The 27177-nt window shown below is 33.7% G+C and overlaps 1 protein-coding gene across 1 annotated transcript in view; it reads right to left on the bottom strand.

The window, feature by feature from the left end:
* The window catches only part of PALS2 (protein associated with LIN7 2, MAGUK p55 family member), a 47233-nt gene extending 20886 nt beyond the window's left edge, over window positions 1–26347 (bottom strand). The window contains exons 1-6 of the mRNA XM_044920066.1: window positions 26225–26347; window positions 21982–22134; window positions 21012–21239; window positions 4149–4280; window positions 1834–1933; window positions 1425–1493 (exon numbers count right to left, since the gene is read on the bottom strand). Coding sequence (XP_044776001.1) covers window positions 1425–1493; window positions 1834–1933; window positions 4149–4280; window positions 21012–21239; window positions 21982–22068 — 616 coding nt within the window. The 5' untranslated portion in view covers window positions 22069–22134; window positions 26225–26347. The remainder of the gene's footprint in view (window positions 1–1424; window positions 1494–1833; window positions 1934–4148; window positions 4281–21011; window positions 21240–21981; window positions 22135–26224) is intronic.
* Window positions 26348–27177: the final 830 nt, after the last annotated feature.

The raw sequence follows: 27177 nt of genomic DNA, 5'->3' as shown, positions 1-27177 counted from the left end.
CACTTGAATTGTACTCACTATCGGATTTGTTTTTACAAATTTGGTGAAGTACAATAAACTATTTTTTATCTTGATTTAAACATCTGCTTCCATCCATTTGCCCTTAAAAATTTGTCTAAGCTAGAAAATGCCTGTGCTTTATCATATAATCTATCCATTAAAACCTTTCTTACCAATTCATCAGTAAAAATAATTACTTTAATATATATAATCAAACTGCAAATTACCTCATGTAATTTGTTCGGCCAACTAGTGTGTATCACATATAAAAGACGGTAATATACCTAGTGTGGCTGCTTAAATAAGTCCCACAGAATGAGTATGCCCTTCCAATAATATAAATGAATAAATCCTGTGTATTGACTCAGCAAATACCAGCTTGATTAATAAAATGCATACAAACATACTGACAATTAAATTTTAAGATTATGAATTTATGTATAAAATGTTGGAGCCAAACTATTTTCAGTCAAAACACATTCCAAAATTAAATCTTAGTCAATGAGAAAATTATAAGTTTTCTATTTTGCAAGAAAGCTATACAGACATATATTTAATGAATAATACGGCCAAAGGGGATTTGAAATAGTATATTACCTGTTATTAGGGTTATAACTCTAAATCTGCAGTAATAACACTCCTTCCTTAGGTTATTATCTGAACAGCAACTCTTTCTTTGCATAATTTCTCCACAGAAGATTAAACCAATATTAAAGGAGAGTCTATTTTCCCCTTATTTTATTATTATTAAATATTATTTCCTTTATAGTGTGCTATTTAGTTTATAACCAGGGTAAGAGGCAGCTCTGAAGTCTAGAAAGTACTTTAAAATTGTCAATTCCTTTCAGAAGGCCTTCTCAAAGAGCTGCATTTCATGCCTATCAGCCTCTAGAACTGAAAAGAATAACTATGGTAGCTGTCATATTTATCTTTCTTTAAGTCTAAAAGATTTAAGACAGTAAAAATCTAAGAAAAGACTAAGATTTGTTTGGTCCAGTACTATTTTCCCAAAAGTATCATGGACAATGTTAAGGTAGAATATAGTTGTCCTTAATCATAACTCTTTTAGTATCTTCCTAAAGGCACTTCTTTAGAAATGATACATAAACTGTCATCAAAGTTCTCTGAATATTTTTAATAACATAGTTCTTTCATTAATATAAGCATAAATCCTAACCAATCATTTTATTGTAAACTATACTCATAAATAAAACCCTCTGGTGACAGTATGAGTATATACAATATCAAAATTAAAATAATGTCTTCATATTATATTGTACCACGTGTTCAAGTGACAGCCCCTTACAATTGGGTATTAATATGAATTACTTTCATTTAAAATTATATATTTAGAGTTTATGCCTCATTAATTAATGATATAAAGCTACCTCACTTGGACTTTTCAAAAAGTATTTAAAACATACCTGCATTTCTGGTTGTGAGATACATCATCTTTTTCTTTTTTTTGCTACTTATGGTTCCACAAAAAGGTCCTGAAGGGTGACAAGACAAATGTAAGTTAAAACAGTATGTCAGAATATGATAAAAACTGCCCTGTGGTATTCTATAGGGGTGGGAGAATTACCTTTCCAGTGTTGTGTCCTACAAAGCAGAAGGGGGCAGAAGTGAGTTGAGCCACTAAATTCTGATACTGTACCAGCAGGTGGCAGACAGGGATCAAAAAGTTTACTTTTGAGAGCGATACAACAAAGTAGACGGGATGGATTAATTTTAGATATAGTTTAAATAAATTCATTTGCTGATTCAGATGAAAGAGGAAAAGAAAGGTGACCACAAAGGACTACTTGTTATGCATTGTGTTGAGCTCATCACCTGAATTGTCCCAGTCTCTTCTAACAAATGCCTTTCTCTTCTCTTCCAGGAACTGGCTTGGAATGAGACCAGCGCTTCCTCCCTCTTTTACATGGCTAGCCTAGAATCAAATTAATGAATTATATATCTCAGTGATCAAAATTTGAGACCTTATCTTAATAAGTAGGACAATAGCAATAGTCAGTAGAAATATATCACATTTGCTCTTCAAAACTGACCTTGAGATTTCAATTCATGGTGCTGTCAGTTAAGATATTTAAACACTTTAGCACTAAGGAATCAATTGGCACCTAATCAATCTGCCATCTGGTATCAAAATTTTGGGACCAAAACGCAAAGGTATATAGGATCTTTAAATTACTACAACTTTTTATTTATAATGCTAAGTCAAAGAACAGAAAGGATAAATACTATTTCATGTGTTAAAGGACATTTCATTAGCACCCTTAGTAAGGTATTTACTATCAACCTTAATCCTACTAGAGAGACAGAATCTGAATATCCTAAGTTTAAAATAGGTATAACTACATCTAGTGTCAAGAAACTAAGTTTTGAAATCCAAAAAAGTGCTATTTCAAAATAGTGGCTAAAGAAAAGGCTGCTAGTGGCTTATCCCACAAAGTTAGGGTTTTTTATATTTACAGCTAGCACTGAAAAATCTGGTATCATTTTTAGCCATTAAAATCCTAAAAAATAGAATTAAAGTAACATCACCAAATGCAGGAGGAGACTGAAATAATGGTGACAGAATGAGCAGACGACATTCACAGAAAGGGGTAAAAAAAAAATTTTCCTGGAAAAGTTCAATGAAGGAAACAGCCACAGAGTTTTTTGATGAGAGTTCTAGGAAGTTCAGTGGAAACGTCTAGAGATCATGGATTCTTTTTAATTTACCTATGTTTTAGTTCTCTCACTGCATAATGTACTTGTGCATAATAATGTCTTAATTTAAATTTAAGGACACATTAGCAGGACTATTCTTATCCTTGTTATTCATTCCCCCCTTAGAAGTCAATATAACTTAAGAGAGCTAATCTGAGTTACTAATATCTCCATTTAATTTAGAGTTTAGTGCTAGGTCCTGGGTCCTTTCCTCATACACCTTGGTTTTTTTTTTTTATTTTTATTGTTATGTTAATCACCATACATTACATCATTAAGTTTTTGATGTAGTGTTCCATGATTCATTGTCTGTGTATAACACCCAGTGCTCCATGCAGAACGTGCCCTCTTTAATACCCACCACCAGGCTAACCCATCCTCCCACCCCCTCCCCTCTAGAACCCTCAGTTTGTTTTTCAGAGTCCATCGTCTCTCATGGTTCGTCTACCCCTCCGATTTCCCCCGCTTCATTCTTCCCCTCCTGCTACCTTCTTCTTCTTTTTTTTTTTTTTTTAACATATAATGTATTATTTGTTTCAGAGGTACAAATCTGTGATTCAACAGTCTTGCACAATTCACAGCGCTCACCATAGCACATACCCTCCCCAATGTCTATCACCCAGCCACCCCATCCCTCCCACCCCCCACCATACACCTTGCTTTTTAATGAGACTCTTCTTCTGATGGTTTAAGGGATTTTAGACTTTCCGATTTGTCACTTTCTCCAGCTCTGAATACTGTGGGTATTAGACAGTGTAAACAATGACAAAATCAGACTTAATTCTGCTGCTAGAGTGTTCTGAAGGCTGTATTAGGGGAAAGGAAAAAGAAGACGATCACAGAGATCTTTAGAAAATGAAGTGGGGGAAAATATGTTGATAACACACATCCCTTTCCATATACACAGATTTCAATCCAAGACCAACTAACACTAATCATAAAGCAAACCTTCATTTCTCAGTAACTGAGGAGAGGTAGGTAAACAGATTGAAGAGCTTATGAAATTATGTTTTATTTGCCATGAATGTACATAGAGGGCGAGGAGACAAGAGAGAAAGACACTACTACACACACAGTAAAAGACTTCTAGTTAAACAACAACACTGAGAAGGGATGACCCCAAGTGAGTTGTTCTTGCCCAACACCATATTGTACTACAGTCACTCATGTGGAAGAACCAACTGTTCTAATCCCTAAACCAATGGAATACCTCCACAGGCTAGTTAATTCTGCATTTATTAACAGCTACTCCCAAATTCCCTCTCAATTTGATCTCCTGTCCACAAAATTAGCAGCCATGAAGCAGGAGCTGTTCATGCACGAAAAATCATTGGAACAAATGCTAATACCTTCTTCCTGAATATTCAGATATTGGCCAGATCTAAGATTGAAAATAAAAAAGCAGTTGAGGAAATTATGAGAAGCATACTAACCTGCCACCAGTTTGGATCTTCTCTGTTCACAATTTGAAGAATTTCTCCTTTTGAAAACTTCAATCCTGCTTCTTTGCAGGGTATCAGGTTATCATTGTATGGATTATAATCAAAATGACATTTCACAAACACCTAAAACACATAGCACAATTTAAAGTAGTATAGATGTATCATTTGTCACTAGATTTTTGAAATCTTTTTCAAATCACTGTGATTTAATTGTAATTGACTATTTAGTACTTCAACTAAGCACATTTTCCCACTCAAATAAAAATCAGTTATTACACATTAATAATTTGGCATCAAAAAATAAATATTAGGACTACAATTAAAATTTTGTTTTTATTTTAATATCTAATCTTAAACCAACAGTTTGACAATCATTTTACTCCATCATTCTTATACTTTCCCCCATCTTTTCACATGATTTTCTAACTAATGCTGCATAATTTTTATTCAATTAAATGCCACTTTCTGATTAATACCCAGAAACAATATATGCAGCTGATTGAAGGCATATATTTCAGATATAATAGGACTTTTTTGGGGGGGGGGTACTTTTTGAAAGAGCCCAGAAACCAAAATTAAACAATGAAAGTTCATGTTGAAGTCAGATCTGAAATATATTTAGTAACTAAAAAAATAAATAAAAAATAAAAACCCAATTTTCATCACTGGTAATATATTTTTTATGATCACACAGATTTACACTGACCAAAACTTGTGTGGAAAACACTTTTCTGAAATCATCTTGCTCTGACTTAAATAATTAACATTAAATTAACTGTAAGAAAAACACTGAAAAGGTCTTGAAACTATTTCTCAATTTAAATTCACTGAACTACACAAATTTCTTTTAAATATGTTTTATTAATAAACGTATTCCAATTACCACTATTAGTTATCTCCAATAACTGGAATATTTTGCTTATTCACTTTAATGTAAATCCTAATAAGTTAAGCATTTTCAGTTTTTGACGGCAAGTTCAGATTACTTTCTTAAAAGTTTTTCCATGCATATTTATAAAAACTCAAATTTTATCTACTGAAGAATTGACTTGGCATTGATCAGCAGGTAAACTTTAACAAGCAGAAAAGCACAAAATTAGTCAAAATAACATTGTTATCATACTCCTATAAATGTAACCAAAGAAGATATTCAAGTAATACAAGCAGATACATAATATCATTAGTGTGGTAAAATGTAATGTGATGGATGCATATTAAAATAATTTAAAAGTAACTAAGTTTGGGAACATGTGACAAAATTTTAGTTATTTACAATTAGATGATTTTGGTAGAAAGCATTCAGGATGTTTTCAATAACTTTGAAATGGCTATTATTTAAAAAATCAGTAAGCCCAAATTTTTTTTGATATGCAATTTTAGAAATATCTAAAAAGCAAGCATACAAACAATATTAAGATTGCTAAAATGTGACAACTGGCTAACTTGAAAATGGCATGCAGCTCAAAGTTTTGGCAATGGAAAAAGAAAACCCAAATTATTATTCAAGGTAAATTTAGTTGGCTGATAAGACAGAAAAACAGAATACCAGAGAATGTCCTGGAATGACATCATACCTGACGGATGTGTGCTGGATGCCTCTCCATACTGATGCAACTCTAAAAATATATTTTTCATTGCATAAATAAAGCCAGACTTTTAAACTGATAATAAATTAACAAAATATAAACAAACTACTGGCCCATTTTATTACTTCACTCATTTGGTAAAGTAACTACTCTCCCCTCATTAATTGTCCATAGGGTATAACAACTGAAAATTATAAATGATAGAAGCAAAAAGGTAGAGGTGTTTGAGATGAGGCAGAGAAAAAGGATGGGTATGCAAAGTTAAAAAAAAATACTTGGATACTCCTTACTTCTCAAGAAAGTTGCAGCAAATGAATAGTAAAAGCATCCTGTCATCTAACCAGGAATGTGTTTATCATTCTAATCTGTGGGACAACATACATTTTGTATCCATAAGTTGAGATTTTCTGAGACAGTTTAATTTCAAATAATTATTCCCCTATTCCCATCAAATTGTTCTGTAAATGTCATTATTTGCGGAACAAAACACATCTCTCAAATGTAAAACATTTCTAGAGGGAACAATTCTTATTATTTCATTTATTAAACTAATTTTAGAACATTACTCTCATGCTCAAAATTCAGATTAGCCTGGTTTTACTTTGACTTTTAAAATTCTGTCTGAAAAATCAATTAACCCAACCTTTGATCTAAAGATTTTGTAATGACCTTAAAGTCATTAGACATTTGATCAGATTAAGTATAATTATATTTTATTTTACTAAGTATATTGTAAAGTGTTTTACTAATAGACTGTGGATGTTAATGGTTCATTCAGTATTAAGAAGTTATTAAACACAACCTACTAAAGTATTTCAATCTCCTATTCTTATCACTAAAAGAAAAAACTGACCGACAATCTAAAGTAGATGGAACAGAGAATGGGAAGTACAAATGGCTTTTAAACACAAGAGATATTCAACATCACTCAGAATAGAAATACGAATTAAAACTATATTATAACAATATTTTCTTCCTACCGCATTAGCAGAAATCCAAATATTTGATAACATTCTATAGATGGGACTATGAGCCAATAGGCATTTTCCTAACAGGCTAGTGGAGGATCTGGTTCAATCCCTTGGGAGAACAATTTGACAATAGCTATCAAAATTACAAATGCAAACATCTTCTCACCTACTAATCTACCTCTGGGAATGTATTAAACAGCAATGTTGCTCAGACATATGCAAAATGATTTATGTACAAGACTATTAACTACTAAATTAGTCCTAGTAGCAAAAGATTGGAAGCAACCTAATAGTTTAATAATATGGAACTGGTTAAATAAATGATGATAAGTCTATATAATATAATACTATGCAGCTATTAAAAAGGGTGGGGAGGTGGTGATAATGTGTCAAGAAGCAGTCTATGTACCAATAAGGAAAGATCCTAAAGATACACATTTAAGTGAAAAAACCAAGTACTGTATATACTATGTAAGCTTTTCACTGAAAAGGAGGTGGAACAGGAATAATAATATATAATTTTTACTTACTTGCATATGAATAAAGAAACTCTAGAAAGATAAATTAACAGAATGGTTTCTTATAGGGAGTGAGCACTAGGTTTGTAGTGGATTATAAAAGAAATTTCAATTGAATACCTATTTATATTTCTTGAATTTTGAACCATGGAAATGATTCACCTATTTAAAAATTAAATTCTCATGGTAATAAATATAAAATGACTCCCGCTTCTGACTAAGATGAACCAATAAAGGACTCTCCAACTTTAAACAACTAAAATACTGGACAAAATTTGACAAAACATTTTTTAAGACATCAGGCAATGAAGTCAGTGATCCCTAAAAAATGGAAACAAACAAGAGAAACTATTCAGTTGCCCCTGATAACTGCACTGAGAAAGTTTCCAGGTTGCAACTCAGGAAGGAAGGATCTCAGTAGACCCTGTGTGGTCTCCAAGTTGAGGAGATGAGCTGGGCGACCAGGGAGATCAAGGTGGCTACAGTGTACAGAACAGAGTAATCAGTGAGGAAAGGGCTGCACCCTCACGAATTGCAGAACACTCCCTCCAGGGAGGGACACTCCCTCCTCTCTTCAGGAGACTATACTGATCAGTGCATGGGTATGAGGAAACTACTCTAAGTCAGGTAAAGAACCAGCATGATAAGTAATATCAGCAGGTCATACAGGGTCAGGAATAATTTCTTTTCTCAACAAGGTGAGTGGAAAAATCTCATAATTCATGAAGCACTGAGTAGTTGGAAGGATTATGCCCCAGACTTAATCCTGCTCTGACTGTACCTAACAAAGCTTAAAAAGCAAGATCTGAAATGATCAAACTGCCCCAAGTAACTTAAGTAGCCTAGAACAAAGTTTAAGAATTTTCTAAGAATACAAAAATATCAAGCATTCAACAAGGTAAAATTCATAATGTATAACAACCAATCAAAAATAACCAGGCATGCAAATAAGCAGGAAAATATAATTTAAAATGTGGAGAAAAATCAATTAAGAGTGATCCAGAAATGATAAACATGATCAAATTAGTAGAGAAGGACATTAAAATAGTTACTTTAACTTTACAAATTGTATTCTTAGGTTCAAGAAGCTAGAGGAAGGACTAGGCATATTAGGTAGAAACATGGCAGATATAAAAAACAAAACAAAACTCAATTTATATTTCTAGAGATGAAAACCAAAATATCTAAGATGGAAAAAATATGCCAGAAGTGAAGAAAATAAACTTGAAGATATAGCAATAGAAACTAAGATAAAAAACAGGGAAGTAACAAGATTGAAATAAATGAAGAGTATCACTGAGCAATGGGACAACTTCAAGGAGCCTAATATATGTGGAAATGATGTCACCAAAGGACAGAAGAAATGGGAATAGAAAAATAATCTGAAGAGGTAATAGTCAAAATGTTTCCAAATTTGATGAAAGAATGCAACCCCCCATTCATCCATATCTTAAACCTATACAAAAACTCATACACTAAATGGATCCTAGAGCTAGGTATAAAACTGTACAACTTTTAGGAAAAAAAAAAATCAAAGAAAATCTTTATGACCTTAGGTTATACAAAAATATTTTACACAGAATACAAGCATGATCTGTAAAAGAAAAACATGGAAAAGTTGGACTTCATCAAAATTAAGAACTTCTGCTCTTTGTATTATGCTGTTAAGAGAACGAAAAGACAAGCCTTTTCACTGTGAGAAAATCCTTATAAATCATAATTCTGATTTGTATTTGTATTCAAAATAAAGAACTCTCAAAACTAAATAAAAAATCTCAATAAAAAATGGGTAAGATTTGAAGACAATCACCAAAACAGACATAGAAAAAATAAACACATGAAAAGATGCTCAGTATTAAGTAATCAGGGAAATGTAAATTAAAATCATATTGAGTTATCACTACACATTTATATGGGTGTCTAAAATTATAAGGACTGACCATCCAAATGTCGGTGAAGATGTACAGTAACTGAAACTCTCATAAAATGCTGGGGGGAATGTACACTGGTACAACCACTTCTGAAAATAGTTCAGCCACTTCTGTGAAAGTTTGACATATACCTACTATGACCCAATCCTTCAATTCCAAGGTATTCACCCAAGGGACTTACATGTAAATGGCCACAGCATCTTTATTTATAATAGCCTCAAAGTGGAAACAACAAAAATGTTCATCAGCCAGTTAATGGATAAACAAACTATGGTATAGCCAAGCAATGAAATATTACTCATCAAGAGAAAGGAATCAACTACTGACATACATAAAAAGATGGATGAATCCCAAAAGAATTATGCTGAAAGAAGATTAAAAAAATAAGTAACAGCAAAGATGATTCATGTTGCATGCTTCCATTTATATAAAAATAAGGAAAATGTAAACTAAACTATGGTGACAGAAAGCAGAGCAGTGCTTTCCTGGAATACATTCAGGGAGGGAAAAGGAGGAAAGGATTATCAATGGATACAAAGAAACTTCTGGAGGTGCTAGATATATATGTTGTCTTGATTATGTTGACGGTTTCACAAGTATATATATCTACATTTATCAAACTGTATACTTTAAATATATGCTATTTATATAAGCTTTATCTCAAAGATATTTTTTAGAAGTAAATATAAAAATTTCAGAAGTACTGAAAAAATAAAATATTACACATGACTATGCTGGGCCTATGCAAAGGATAATAATTAGTAAGAGAAAAGAAATTAAATGATGAAATGGCTGTAGAAATAGCTCTACCATGACCCTTATGTTAAATCAGAAGGTGGTTGGAAATGTGGGAATACGTCATCTGAACATAGTGCAAGTGTTCCTTACACACCCTGTCTCAACACATATTTTCAGGTCCATTTGAATTTCCAATTAGAACAAGTGACAAGGTGGCGAATGCAGTGATCATAGTTGCTATGAAGTTCACTATGACAATAGCAGAGATGATTAAGGAAGGATGTTATATTTCTAAAGATTTTCAAAGTACATGAACTTGGCCTACTCAGTTAAATGCAGCCACACACACATTTTCAATCAGCAGGGAGGCTAGAATATATGTTTATTTAAAAAAAGCTCTGAGGGGCAATTCACACTCCTATTTGGTAAATATCCATCTGTGGGCCACATATTTAAGCTTCTGTCAAAAAAATTATTTAAAAAATCTATTAAACTGGACTGTTCAGAATTATACTAATAATAATTATTCTTAATTTATATCACACTAAGTCACTGGTTCATGCAAAGCCTATTTTTATTTTATTCCTTTTAAAAAATGTGATAAACAGCCATAAACTTGTACCCAAAACAGAGGCTAGAACCTTAAGGGGTCCTCCTGCTCTCATTCCATTCCATTCCATCACCCTGGCTTCCCCAGCTAAGGTAACCCTTACCCTGAATCTTGTGTTAACTCTTTGCTTTCCTTTCGTATAGTTTTACTGTGCAAATACATGCATTCTTTAAAAGTATGCATTTAGTTAAACATAAAAAATTATATCACACCATAGCATATAATCTTTTGGAATTTACATGCTTCTTAACATGAACATGTTTCCAGTTGTACACACATATGAACTGCTCTAGTATATTATTGTGTTTCGGTATATGTGAACACTCAACTCTGATAATGCTAAACTCCCCGCCCCTGCCTTGTGTGGTTATACCAATTTACACTGCCACCAACAGTGTAGAAGTGATACTGTAGAGTCACATGTACACTTTTTGCCAACTGAATGTTATAAAATGGTATTCCACACTGCGATTTTTAATCTCTCTTCATATGTTCACTGATTGTCTCCTTTTACTTGATTTGTGTATGTAAAGTGAAACAGGAACACAACTTCATATGTTATCCCCATTAATAACAGGTTTCATTCATTGAATAGTTTCTCCTCTTCTCACTGAAAGATATATCATCTTATCAAAATAGTACATGTGTTAGCTCTCTTTCTGAACTCTCTATTCTATTAATCATTCTATCTGCTCTTATGCCAATACCATGATGGTATCTTAATTCCTATATGTTAGTAATGCCCCATTCCTGCTTTTCTGCCTCAGAAGTGTATGGGCTATTCATCCTATCAAATACTATGAAAAATCTTAATTGGAATTTTGTTGAATATAAAAGTCAATTTGAAGAAAACTGACACCTTCACAATATTGTCTTCTTGTCCATGAACATGATATATCTGTTTATTTAGATCTTCATTGTAGTGTGTGTTTGTGTGTGTAGAGGCCTTGAATATTTTTGATAGATTTATTTCTAGACATAAATGTGACATTCTCTGACTTTACTGTAAATGATGCTTGTCTTAGTTACATATTTTGATGTCTGTTGATGACATACAGAAATGCAACTGACTTCTGTATATTAATCTTATTTTCAAATATCTTGCTAAACTCATTTCTATTAATTTATAGTCTTGGGGACATTCTATGCAAAAAAATATCATTTGAAAATAGTAAATTTTATTTTCTTTCTGAACTTTTTGCTTCTATAATTTGTCTTTTTGGGCTTATGAAACTTTCAGTAAAATATTAAATTGAAGTGGTATAAGTGAACATCCTTCTCTAGTTCTTACTTTTGGTAACTAGGCAAAGACTTTATTAATCCTTCTTTTAAACTTTATATTGTGGCTTCTCTGGTTTAATTAACTACAAATAATTGTTTATATGCAATAATTAAAAAGTAGCAGTGTCCAAGGGCCTCAGAATTTACAATATTATACGTTTCTATATTTCATCATTCCGTATCTATTTGCCGTAACAAAATTTTTTAAGCAATCAAAATTATTGAAGTTTTATTATTTTAAAAATAAATCTAGTCAATGATTTGCCTAATTATTGAAAGCCCCATCAAAACTCTGAACAAGATCACCCCTCTCCCCAATAGCAAGTGGTGCTTTTCCATCCAGCTTCTGCCAGTGTCCTTAAGCTTCTCAATATCAAGTTGGTCTAAGAAGCCAGGTGGCATTTTTGTCAGGGGTTGTGTCTCAGCATGGCTGGTAATGGTAAAAGTGTTTGCTGCCAGAGACGTCTGAGCATTAGGGTTGTTAAAGTAAGTAGATAACCATTCCCTAGTTTGCAGATACACTTACCTCTTTAATATCAGAGATACTGCTTATTCTTAGTTTCTTTAAGGAGAACTGAAAATTTTTATCACTTACTGTAACATACACTTCTTGTATCATCTGTTACTCTATATACCATCTCAGGGCATTTTTTTTTTTTAACCAATGCACAATTATGTCTGAAGTTTGGCAAGTTTCTCTTCATTTATGGTAGGTTCTTTGATCTTGCTGGAATGGAAATGAGGCTTCCTGGGGGACTGGGGTTGTACTAGAGTCTTAGGCAGACCACCTGAGGGTCCAGTTCCTGGTGTTAAAGAGAATGATTCTAATATTCAACTATTCCGAATAATGTTTTCCTTAGTTTTTTTTATAAAATAAGAGTAAGGAGCTTCCCTTCTGTTCTCAATTTACTAAACTTTTTTTAAAATCATGACAATGTATTGAATTTTATCAAATTCTTTATTGAGGTTTTTCTCTTTAAATCTGTTAATGTGCTTGGTTTCACACTGATTTCCAGTATGAAACCATCCTAGCACCCATGGGATAAATCCAATTTGAACATGTCCTCTTATCTTTTTTATATATCATTAAATTTCATTTGCTATTATTTTGTTAAGAATTTTTACATGCAGGGGAGCCTGGGTGGCTCAGTCATTAAACATCTGCCTTCGGCTCAGGTCATGATCCCAAGACCCTGGGATCAAGCCCTGCATCGGGCTCCCTCCTTGGCAGGAAGCCTGCTTCTCCCACTCCCACTCCCCCTGCTTGTGTTCCCTCTCTCACTGTGTCTCTCTCTGTCAAATAAATAAAATCTTAAAAAAAAAAAAAAAAGAATTTTTACATGCATATGGAACTGTAATTTTTCTTAAAATATTTTGGTACCTACATCATGGTGGCCTTAAAGATGAGTAAGAGAATTCCTATCAGTTTGGCCTTAATGAACAAATGGAATTTTCAACAGCCTTTGGGAACTAAACCTTTATGTAAGTTGAAGAACCTCAGAATTAGCTACAACTTCTAATTTACCTTGGTCTCAAATTTATAATTATAGATTCTTAGATCTCATGAAAAATTTTGATTTTTATAAGCACCTCAATTATTCTGATAAAAATGATCTACTGATAGTGCTTTGAGAAACACCACCTGGCAGGGAGAGCTCCTGGTCCCTTCTGCTCTCATAGCAGTCCAGAGGGAGTTAAGATAGGCACATGAGGACTACATGATGGAGCTTCTAGTGAAAGAGCTGAAGAGGTTAAATGCCCTTGCCTCCCCATAGCTTCTCTTAGGAAAATGACCATAGTTTGTCCAGGACAGGTATTATTCCAACATAATTAGTAATCATTTCCTCATTCAGTTTAAAAAATAACCCAATTTAGACATGTTTTGGCTCACCTTTGGAAGCCCTCATGTTAGTCTCTTTTCTTTTTTATGATACATAGGCCTGAGAACTGCCTCAGGCTTAGATGACCTCCCCTAACCCATTTACATCTTTTCTCCCAGTTCTAAAGGCTAAAGAGTTTGAGAAGGCATGGGATGGGAATAAATTTAAGCCTGACAGGACTAAAGATCCTTGCATCTTACACTATTCAGACCAGTTCACCAGGTGCAGAATCTAGAAAGGAATTTGAGCCAAAGTGCTAACATGTAACATATTAATATTATAAAAATGTATCTTGCCTGTAAAAGTCCATGATAGCCTTGGTAAACCAGTACGAATTCTGGTTTAAACCATGGCGGGGGGGGCAGGGGGGAAGAAATCTTCCTAATTAACACAACATATAATAAAAAAATAGTAAATCTTAGGTTCTACTTTTCCAATCTATTCAAGTCCAAATGGAAATGTGCCACTTGAGAAATACAGGAGGTCTGAGAGGTACTAGTGATGTGAAATGTCTAATTTCAAATACATTTTCTTTCATGATTCTTTTCTTGGTGCTGGGGAACAGGGGCCACTACACTGCAGGGCACTACAGGACTGCTTCTTTATAAAGCCATTACCCTCAAAGAACAGGAGACATAGTTAACTTTCCTAACACAGAGAAACAGGCACAGAGACTTAGACAAAATGAGAAGACAGAGGAATTTATACCAAATGAAAGAAAAAGACAAAGCCACAGTGGGAGATCTAAGTGAAACAGATTTAAGTAACATGCTTGATAAAGAATTTTAAGCAATGATCATAAGGATACTCAATGGACTTGAGAATAGAGTGGAGGACATCAGTGAAACCATTAAGAAAGAGATCAGGAATAATACAGTAGAGATCAAGGGCTCAATAAACAAAGGAAAAAATATGTTTGATGAAATGAACAGCAGGCTGGAAGAAACAAAGGAATGAATTAATAACCTAGAAGACAGAGTAATGGAAAGTAATTATGCTGAACAAAAGAGAGAAAAAAGAATTATGCAAAATGAGAATAGACTTAGGGAACTCAGTGACTCCATCAAATGTAATAACATTTATATTATAGGAGTACCAGAAGAAGGAGAGAGAGAAACGGGGGAGAGAATATATCAGGAGAAATAATAGCTGAAAACTTCTCTAATCTGGGGAAGGAAACAGATATCCAGATCTAGGAGGCACAGAGAACCCCCAACAAAATCAAAGCAGATCCACACAAAGACACACTGTAATTAAAATGGAAAAATAAAGTGAAAAAGAAAAAATATTAAGAGCAACAGGACAAAGAAGACAGTTACATATGAAGAAAACCCTATAAGGCTATCAGTGAATTTTCCAGCAGAAACTTTCCACGTCAGAAAGGAGTGCCATGATATATTCAAAATGCTGAATGGGAAAAACCTGCAGGCAAGAATACTCTATCTAGCACGGCTGTCATTCAGAATAGGAGAGAGAGATTTTCCCAGACAAATAAAAACTAAAGAAGTTCATGACCACTAAACCAAACCTGCAAGAAAAATTAAAGGGAACTCTTCGAGTGGAAAGACCAAAAATGACAGTATGAAGGTAGAAAACAAAAAAGCAGTAAAAATGAGTATTTCTGTGAAAAATCAGTCAAGGAACTCACAAAATAAAAAGATGTAAATTATGACACCATATATCTAAAACATGGGTAGGAGAAGAGTAAAGAATAGATTCAAACATAAACAATCATGAATTTAATATAGACTGCTATATGCAGAAGAAGTTATATACAAACCTAATGGTAACCACAAATCAAAAACCACTAATGAATATGCAAAGAATAAAGAGAAAGAAATCCAAATATATCACTAAGAAAACCAGCAAACCATGAAAGACAAGAAAGGATCAGAGAAAATGTTCAGAAACAACCATAAAACAAGTAATAAAATGGCAATAAATACATATCTATCAATAATTACTTAACATGTAAAAGGCCTAAACACTTCAATCAAAAGACATAAAGTGACAGAATGGATTAAAAAAATAAGACCCATCTATATGCTGCCTAGAAGAAAGTCATTTTAGACATAATAACACCTACCTATTGAAACTGAGGGGACAGAGAAACATTTATCATGCAAATGGATGTCAGAAAAAAGTGGTAGTAGCAATACTTATGTTGGACAAAAGATTTTAAAACAAAAACTATAACAAGAGACAAAGAAGTGCACTATGGGGGCGCCTGGGTGGCTCAGTTGGTTAAGCGACTGCCTTCGGCTCAGGTCATGATCCCAGGGTCCTGGGATCGAGTCCCGCATCGGGCTCCCTGCTCAGCAGGGAGTCTGCTTCTCCCTCTGACCCTCCCCCCTCTCATGCTCTCTCTCTATCTCATTCTCTCTCAAATAAATAAATAAAAAATCTTAAAAAAAAAAAAAAAAGAAGTGCACTATGGAATAATATAAAAGAGATAAACCAACAAGAAGATATAACAATTTTAAGTATTTATGCACCCACTATGGGCACACCCAAATACATAAAACAGTTAATAACAAACATAAAGGAAGTAATCGATAATAATACAATAATAGTAGAGGACTTTAACACCCCATTTACATCAATGGAAGGATCATCTAAACAGAAAATCAACAAGAAAACAATGGCTTTGAGTGACACAATGGACCAGATGGATTTAACAGATATATTCAGAATTTCCACCCTAAAACAGAAGAATACACATTCTATTCAAGTGCACAGGGAACATTCTCCAGAACTGATTACATATTAGACCACAAAACAAGCCTCAACAAATTAAAAAAAATCAAAGTCATACCATGCATCTTTTCTGACCACAGTATTATAAAACTAGACGTCAACCATAAGAAAAAACCTGGAAATACTATAAATACACGAAAGTTAAATAAAATGATACTAAACAATGAATAGATCAATCAGGAAATCAAAGAAGAAATTTAAAAATACATGGAAACAAATGAAAATGAAAACATAATGGTATGAAACCTTTGGGATGCAGCAAAAGCATTTCTAAGAGTAAGTTTACAGCAATAAAGGCCTACCTCAAGAAGAAAAATCTCAAACAACCTAACGTTACACCTAAAGGAACTAGAAAAAGAACAAACAAAACCTAAAATCAGAAGAAGGAAGGAAATAATAAGGATTAGAGCAGAAATAAATGATATAGAAACTAAAAAAACAACAGATCAATGAAACCAGGAGCTGGTTCTTCAAAAAAACAAAAAGAACAAAAACAAAAAAAACAATAAAACTGATACACCACCAGCCAGACTTATCAAGAAAAAAAGAGAAAAGACCCAAATAAAATCACAAATGAGAGAGGAGAAATGATAATAAACCCCACAAAAATACAATTATAAGAGAATATTAAGAAAAATTATATGCTGACAAACTGGACAACTTAGAAGAAGTGGATAAATTTCTAGAAACATATAACCGACCAAAACTGAAGCAGGAAAAAATAGAAAATTAGAAATAGAAAATTTGAACAATTACCAGCAACAAAATTGAATCAATAATTAAAAAACTCCCAACAAACAAAAGTCCAAGACCAGAGGGTTTCAAAGGCAAATTCTGCCAAACACCGAAAGAAGAGTTAATATCTATCCTTCTCAAACTATTCCAAAAAAGAGAAAAGGAAGGAAAACTTCCAAATTCACCCTGTAATGCCAGCATTACCCTGATACCAAAATTAGATAAAGACACCACAGGCCAAAGAACTACAGGCCAAGATCTCTGATGAACATAAATGCAAATATCCTCAACAAAATACTAGCAAACCAAATCCAACAATACATTAATAAAATCACTCACCACAACCAAGTGGGATTTATTCCTGGGTTGCAAGAGTGGTTCAATATTCACACATCAGTCAACATGACACGTCACATCAATAAGAAAGGATAAGAACCATATGATCATTTCAACAGCCACTGTAAAAGCATTTGACAAAGTAAAACATCCATTCATGATAAAAATCCTCAACAAAGTAGGTTTGGAAGGAACATAGCACAACATAATAAAGGCCATATATGAAAAGACACAGCTAATATCATCTTCAGTGGGGACAAACTGAGAGCCTTTCCCCTAAGATCAGGAACAAAACAAGGATGTTCACTCTCACCACCTTTATTCAACATAGTATTGGAAGACCTAGCCACAGCAATCAGACAACAAAAATTAAATCTGCAAGGAAGAAGTCAAACTTTCACTCTTTGCAGATGACATGATACTATAGAAAACCCAAAAGACTCCAACAAAAAACTGCAAGAACTGATTAAGAAATTTAGTAAAGTCACAGGATACAAAATCAATCTACAGAAATCTGTTGTATTTCTACACACCAATAATGAAGCAGCAGAAAGAGAAATTAAGAAAATAATCCCATTTACAAATGCACCAAAATTAATAAGATACCTAGGAATAAACCTAGCCAGAGGTGAATGACCTGTATTCTGAAAACCATAAAGCAATGATGAAAGAAATTAAGGATGATATAAAGAAACGGAAGGACATTCCATATCACAAATTAGAAGAAAAAACATTGTTAAAATGTCTATACTACCCAAAGCAATCTACACATTTAATGCAATCCCTATCAAAATACCATCAGCATTTTTCACAGAGCTAAAACAATTAATCCTAAAATTTATATGGAACCACAAAAGACCCTAAATAGCCAAAGTAATACTGAAAAAGGAAAGCAAAGCTGGATGCATCTGAATTCCAGACTTCATGTTATATTACAAAGGTGTAGTAATCAAAACGGTATGGTACTGGCACAAAAACAGATGCACAGATAAATAAAACAGAATAGAAAATCCAGAAAGAAATCCACAATTATATAGTCAGTTAATCTTTTGACAAAGCAGGAAAGAATATCCAATGGGAAAAAGACAGTCTCTTCAACAAATGGTTACGGGAAAATGACCACTTTCTTACACGGCACACAAAAATAAATTCAAAATGGATTAAAGACCTAAATGTGAGACCTGAAAACATAAAAATCCCAGGAAAGAGCACATGACATTGGCCATAACAACTTTTTTCTAGATAGGTCCCCTAAGGCAAGGAAAACAAAAGCAAAACTAAACTATTGGGACTCCATCAAAATAAAAAGCTTCTGCACAGCAAAGGAAACCATCAACACAACTAAAAGGCAACCTACAGAATGGGAGAAGATATCTGCAAATGGCACATTCAATAAAGGGTTAGTATCCAAAATACATAAAGAACTTATAAAACCACCCCAAACCAAATAATCCAAATAAAAAAAATGGACATTTCTCCAAAGAAAACATAGATGGCCAACAGACACATGAAAAGATGCTCAATATCATTCATCATCAGGGAAATGCAAATCAAAACTATAATGAAATAGCACCTTACACCTGTCAGAATAGCTAAAATCAAAAATACAAGAAACAAGTGTTGATGAGGATGTGGAAAAAAGGAACCCTCTTGCACTGTTGGTGGGAATGCAAACTGGTGCAGCCACTGTGAAAAACAGTATGGAAGTTCCTCAAGAAGTTAAAAATAGAACTACCCTATGATACCCTATGATAGCAATTGCACTACTGGATATTTACCCAAAGAATACAAAAACACCAATGCAAAGGATACAGACACCTCTATGTTTACAGCAGCATTATTCACAATAGCCAAGGTATAGCAGCAGCCCAAGTGTCCACCGATTGATGAATGGATAAAGAAGATGTAGTACACATACACACATATATACATATATATAATGAAATATTATTCAGCCATAAAAAAGAATGAAATTTTGCCATTTGCAATGGCATGGACGGAGCTAGAGAGTATAATCCTAAGTGAAATAAGTCAGTCAGAGTAAGACAAATGCCTTATGATTTCACTCATATGTAGAATTTAAGAAACAAAACAAGCAAGAGGAAAAAAAGAGAGAGAAACCAAGAAACAGACTCAAATATAGAGAACAAACTGGTGGTTACCAGAGGGGAGGTGGGTAGGGAGATGAGTGAAATAGGTGATGGGGATTAAGGAGGGCACTTGTCATGCTTGAACACCAGGTGATTAAAATAAAAACTTAAAAAAAATGTATACATTTTATCCTATCCTTCGAAGAACTATGTAAAACAGGTAATCAACATATGTTTTTTAAAAGAATTGTATGGAAATATGAAAACTAGACTTCTAAGTTCTCATATTGAAAATAAGATCACTGGCAGTATCTTATGTAAAAACTTATTTCACTTACCCATGAAACAATAAATTTCTGAAATGAAGTTGAATAATTAAAGGTATCAATCTAAAACACTGATATTTCCTATTTATACATTATCTAGGCCTTTAAACCCTCTCCTCAGTTCCAACACTCCCACTATGATTGCCAAATCTTTTTCTGCAATTACTTTATTACATTTCTTTCTTTACAATTCTATTATACCATCACTACTTCATCACCACCATCATGACAACAGCAGCAGCTACTTTTTGAGTGCCATGTGCCAGGCACTGCTAAGAGAGCTTTACATGAATTAAATCATTTAATCCTCATAACATCTTCTGAGAAAAGAAATATTATCCCTAACTATATACATGAGACAATGAAGCACAGAAAAGCTAAGCTAGTAAGTGGTAGCATCGGTATTTGAACCCAAACAGTGTTAACCTTCTTTTAGAGTTGCCTCTCAGAAATCACCTCACACCTCCAAAGTTTTGCTTCCTGGTTACAGGATATCAGATATCACTTCTCTCCTTTTGGAAATTCACTCAACATGATGAAACTAGATGATCACTGTCATTAGAACATTACCCTGTTCAATAATCTACTTTACCTAAAAATTAGTTATAAAAATCAGATCAAATGTGTACAATCCAGGTATTCAAGATTTTTCTCAATCTATACACCCACCCTCCCTTTCTTACCTCATTCCCCATACAGCTCATCACATGAACACTACGCAAGAGGTATTTGGAGCTATATTCTTATCTTCTCACAGGGCCTAACACAATGCCTGGAACATAACAGGTGCCAAAAATGTTTGCCAGATTAATGACTAAAAGGCTTTATGATTTTTCAGATACCTAGCTGTAAGTTACTGTAATGCTAGGGTTCATAGTGTTCACAAAGACATTTGGTATTCCTTCCTAATAAGACAGTGCTAATAGTTTCAAAATTCAAAAATTCACCCATGACAAAATAAGGCAATTCGGAACACTTAAATCATAGGTTTTTCCACTCTTCTTTAGCAAAAGAGGAGCAAGTAGTGGTTATATTCAACAGTGTGATTAAAGAAATGAAAGTATTCTTAATATTACCAAGAATTTTATTACTAACCTGTTGAGGGGTTACAGTATCTCTATAGCTTGGTAAAATTTTTAGGGTGACACTTCCACTAATATTTTTCAGTAATTCTTGTAATTCCTTTGGATTGTTTCCAACCTCATGACCATTGACTTCTTTAATGATATCTCCCACATGAAGCAGACCTTGTCGATCTATCATTCCTCCATGAAGGATTCGGGCAATTACCAGATCATTATTTTCGACCCTAAATGTTACACCCTGAAGGAAATAAAAAAACAGAATTATCACTGATTTTAGATTATTAGGAAGAAATCTTAAATATTCATTAATATGTATATACAAGAAAATAATTCTAAAAGTAGGTGAGTTAATTGTTCCTACTTTTCCTCTGTTCTCTGTCTCAATATTTTAATCTCATTAAACCATAGGCAACTGTGATGACATATACCACCCCATAAAAACAGGACTTCCATGGTAATTGCATTCCACAGGATAAAAAGTTCAAAGGAGAAGAAAAAGTATTTATGCATTCTGATGGCCTTGTTCCAAGCTTTTCTTTTTTTCTTACAGTCAGGACCCAGAAATAATAATTTTAGCAGGGAACAGAAAACTTCACTACTTATAGAGTCCTACCATGCTTCAATTCTTAATAACTTTCTTTTGTGTTTTGATACTATCATTAGCAAGCAACTTGAGCTTATTTCTTCAAAGGGTATAGGAAGAAATGGAGTAGTTATCTTCTGTAATTTTTCCTGCCCATTAGCAAACTTCTTCTGGCCTCTATTTCAGCTTAACATTTTATTTTGGCTTAATTTTGTATGCTATATTAAGTTAAGAGAGCATCAGTTGTGTATTTATATACAAGCCAAAAAAACACTGATAAAACAAATAAACATGAAGTTTTTTATAATAATACAAATTATGAAAAAGAAAAAAAGATATGACTGAGCCACAAATATGTCAGATTTCAGATTTTAAACGGCACTGTTTATCTACTCACCAATGGCTCCCCAGCTCTTTTGTGAATACCAAGAATACGAATGGCATCTACTGGTAATAACTGATTATTGATAGAAGAATTATTCATTTCTGGGCTTGATGGAGGTGAATCATAACATTTTGATGCCACAATATCATGGGCCTCCAAGAGTGACTATAAGGATTCAAAATAGCCTGCGGTTATTAATTACTGATGGAATAAGTTATTAAAAATTACAGTTCATTATCCCAGTGGAGTACTAAAACCTTCCAAGGCACACATTATTAAATTCTAAATGCAACAGAATTTTTTAAAGAAATATAAATATATACAGTACATTAACATAAACAATATTGTATTCCTTGTTTTAAAAGATTTGAAGGGACTCAGAGTTTTATGACCTTTTTTTTTTTTTTTAAAGATTTTATTTATTTATTTTGACAGAGAGAGAGAGACAGCGAGAGAGGGAACACAAGCAAGGGGAGTGGGAGAGGGAGAAGCAGCCTTCCCGCGGAGCAGGGAGCCCGATGCGGGGCTCGATCCCAGGACCCTGGGATCATGACCTGAGCCGAAGGCAGACGCTTAACGACTGAGCCACCCAGGCGCCCCGAGTTTTATGACTTTTTTTAAAAAGTGACATGGTCAGTGGAAACTGAACCTAGATTTCCAAGTGTGGTACACTGAAGGCACTGGAATTCACTGCTGCCACTGTCATCAACATTATCATCATTCCATATTTATCATCAATCCCTATTTATTAGGTATCAGACAAATTCAAATGGTAAAGGGGCACCTGGGTGACTCAGTTGGTTAAGCATCTGCCTTCTGCTCAGGTCATGATTTCAGGGTCCTGGGATTGAGCCCCGCTCAGGGGGGGAGCCTGCTTCTCCCTCTCCCTGCCGTTCCCCCTGCTTGTGCTCTCTCTCTCCCTCTCTCTCTTCCAAATAAATCTTTAAAAAAAAAAAAGTTCAAATGGTACAGACCCTAATTTTTACTCTAAGATTGTTATGTTAGTAATACTATATATTTCTTACACATATAAAATGTCTGCTAAAAAGGCATCCAATAGAAAATGGATAAATATTTACAGCACCTTATATCAGTGATGAGAGATTTTATATTATTTATAAAGACTTTAGTCTATAAAACATATATTTTAAGGGGGGAAAAAAAAAAACACCTAATGAGCCAGTAAAGGTCGTGAATATAATTTTACCTCCTACATTTACTATGTATGTGCTATCATCATGGATGACTTTGATCTAGCTTTCTAGGAACTTCTTACAATTTTTTAAAATATATTTATTTTAGTTTTTCATTTACATTATAATTGTGTATACTCAACAATAAAGCTGAGTTAAAAAAATTTTTGAGTGGATGGAGCTCAAAAACAAATCAAAATAGAAAGAACAGAGAAAATGTCAACAAATTAGAATAGAAGCAATCAGGATATGAATTAAATTGGTAATTTCTGGTCATTTCATGAAAATATGTTGTAAGAGACTAAAGAAAATTTCAAAAAGAAAAAAAATCACAAGTCCACATGTAAGGATTATTTCTATAATGCTAGAAGTTGCTTAAATCTCTAACCTGGGCTGCTTAGTTTTCACCCTATGCCTTCTTAGCCAGCATTATCTACTCCTGTGACTTGAACCACTACTTAAACACTGTTAACTTCCAGAATTCTCATGAGCTTCAGATTCATAGACTAAAAATCTGTCCACAACTAGCCAGTCATGATAATTTAAAAATCAAAGAGTAAAGATGGTAGAGGATTGAAACATACTGAATAATGAAAAATCTGTAACTGTACAATGCTATTTAAAAAACAGAAGGACTGAAAACTTCACCTGTTGCCATTCAAGACTGCTATTTTAAATAATTCTTTACTTTATAAACTGGTAAAGGGAAGGATCAGGCATTTCCCTGATTTTTCAGTATGAAATGCATGATGATGGGTTAACTAAATAGTTCAGTTGATGAGGAAAAGCTCTACTTTATAAGAACAGCAGCTACACAATGTTGAATGACAGAATCTGAAAAATGTCATTCTGAAGCCTCTAATGAAAATACTGATTCAGGCAAGGATTAATTTGTGTTCGTAAGTAGATAAATGGTTGAACAGAAAAATACTGTTCCTAGAATAATAACACACTAGATTATGTCCTAGTGAAAAGTATTTCAAAGGAAGGATTAGACTGTTTATGCCTTTAATCAAGGGACCAATCTCAGCAACCGTACTGGTGGGCTAACCAGGTGTCACACATCTTCTGATGTAGTTTAATTCATGTTGCATTACATCACTAATGATGCATTCTAGTTCCAAATAATTAACCTGAATCATCAACCTTTTAGATAGAACTTCTGTTTACAGGAAATAGAAGGGATAACTAAACAACACAGCGAAGAGACAACCAGATTCATCCAGGGAGTGGGACATTCTTCAGGGCAGTGGTCTGGTCTCTTAATAGGTCAACATCATAATCAAGGGAGAAAGGATGGTCCATCCAAATGCCACACATGAATCTAGGTTGGAAACCCATAAGTACAAACCAGCTGTAAAGAATATTTTGGTGTCAAATGGAGATGTTTGGATATAATATGTGTATTACATGAGATGGAGATCCATTGAAATGGAAAAGTGGAAATCAACAACTGAAAAAAAAAGGGTAAGTTACAAAATAGCTTGTACAAAAGGATCTCAATCAGTAAAGAGAAAAATATGTACATTTTGCATAGAAAAAGTATGGAGGAATATGTACTAGGATAGTACAGTAAGATCTGGGTAGTAAGAATGCAATGTCTTAATTTTTAAATTTTTGCTTGCCAGTATTTTCTAATTATATTAAACTTTATATAAATTTATATACTTATTAAATTTCATATATTTATTAAAGATATATAGCATGCCTGAAAGCTCTACCAGATGCTTCTAAGGTATCACAAACTTAACATGGCTGGTTACCTTAACATTAACATGTCAGTTTCTTCCAGAGTGTTCCTTATCTTAGTGAGTGCCATCAATTATTTGTTAGAAATCCTATCCTTACCAACTTCCCACATCTCTCTTCTGCAACTATCACATGTAACCAATCACCAAGTCTTGTTGATTTTACTGCTTAAAACTTGAAAATCCTCATATTTTCTACTCTTGACACTGCCGTCATAGTTTCTTGCCTTAATGCTTCACCATCTTGCTCCACAATCTGCCCTCTCCTTGTGTAATACTTCCCACTCTCTCCTCTCATGGTTTCCCACTGTCCTCAGGATAAAGTCCAAATGGCTTACTGTGCCTTGTAAGGCCTTCATCAACTGGCACGAGCATGTATGTCTCTGATATGTGTCCATTTTTTTGTACTTTAAGATACTGATTCACGGAGCAACCAACTCACTATAAACCTTTGTATTTTGCAGCCACATTGTTGAAGAGTCACAGAAACTCCTTGAGAAAAACCAAAGAGGTGTTGCCATTTGATTTGCAATGCTAAGATTTATAGTGAAAAACATTTTATTCTTTTAGCCCAGAACCACTTATGGAACAGTCCATTTTTTCTCCCCTAAAATGTAGTATCTCTATCATAAATCAAATTGCCATATACATGTGTATGTATTTCTGGGGTTTTTTATTCTCTTCCATTGGTCTATTTTTCTAATACTGTCCCAATGCCACACTAAATTACAGGTTGAGAAGAAATCTCTCCCCACTCCCCTCCACTTTCTCTTTTGAAACTGACGTTTTTGTTAAACAGATTTAGTTTTCACTGCTACAGACCAAAGCTTAAATTGCACTTATTTTTTTGCACCTATGGAGGAAATGTTATGGATTAGTTTCTATCCTTACACAGTTCTCTTTTGTTCCAAGGTCACTGATTGCATCTCAGTCTCAGAAGCAATACTGAAATAGCTTTAATAGGGAGGGCTGTGAAACAGTGGTAGTGAGGAAGGAAAACCTATTATCACAGTAAGAAAAATGTCTCTGGCATGTGGTCTGGTGGTGAATCAAGGCTGGTTTTAATTACACAATGGAAAACCCGTTACAATGTATTTCTGCTATACATTTATTTATGTAGTGTGTATTAGTTGTGTGTGTCTGTTTTGATATCCTCGGTATTTCAGGACATTAAAATACCTAAGTTGGAATTTACATATTTACAAAATATGGCTCTAAATAACCTTAAAAAAATCACCTTAAACTGAAACTACGAAAAGAGAATACTTTGGGAATACAGGGGACTTGGGAAGAAAAGTAACAGGTAAAATTTACCTGGAAGTGAGGCTCTTTGAGTATACCAACCAGTTCTGCCACGTTTTCATCCACATTTATTAAGGGAGTGATATCTTCAAGAATTTCATTGACTAATTCTAAGTTATTATCACTGACAGCTTCTAGTTTTGAATCTTCTAGCCTCTCGTGAGCCTGAAAAGATAACAGTATAATTAAAGTCATAACACATATTGTTTTGCTCCAGACCATGGTTTTCTTCTTTTCATAAAGAACACTTGAGAAGATACTACTTGAAAGTTTGATACATTGAAACCAAATTTAATATTCCAATCAGAGGCAATATATAGATTTTATAATAAATGTTATCAAGCAATATAATAAATCTTGGCTTCTATTCCTATTCTAAAAGCCATGGAAAACTTGTTTTAATAACTAAACCATAAAAAAACTAAATAGGTCAGATGACAACTGAAAAAACACATTTCCTACCCAACAGAATTTCCTAATGACTTTCTGGTCTAGGCTCAAACTCTAGATGATACTGCTTATGCTTCATGAAAATAAATGATTATGCATAATAAAAATTAAAAAATAGGAATGTAATCATTATATGGACTGTCATTAAAAAATAATAAAAATCATTTGGGGAGCACCAAATCCTAAAGCTACCATTTTTCCAATTTTGAAAATCAGCAAAATAAGTCAATTCAGGGAAGTCAGCTCTTGAACTGGACCTTGAAGGACTGTTGATTTCACTAGGGGGAGTGATCCCCTCGTGTCTCTTTATCTTAAGCGACTTTTTTTTTTTTTTAAATCTCACCATCTTTTCCACGGAAAATGGACCATGAATCACACTGTCACAGGAAACAAGTAGCCCTAATTAGCCTTTAATAGTGGGAGTAAAACAGAATTTTAAATTCAAACTGAAAATGAACACTAAGCAGTCTCCCTCTTTTAAGTGCTCTTTGTTTTTCTGATGAATGGTTGCTGTC

The sequence above is a fragment of the Neomonachus schauinslandi genome, chromosome 12 (genome assembly GCF_002201575.2).
Source record: "Neomonachus schauinslandi chromosome 12, ASM220157v2, whole genome shotgun sequence".
Taxonomy (NCBI): Eukaryota; Metazoa; Chordata; class Mammalia; order Carnivora; family Phocidae; genus Neomonachus; species Neomonachus schauinslandi.
Note: the sequence above shows the minus strand (reverse complement) of the source record. Positions and strands in the feature narration are given on the sequence as shown.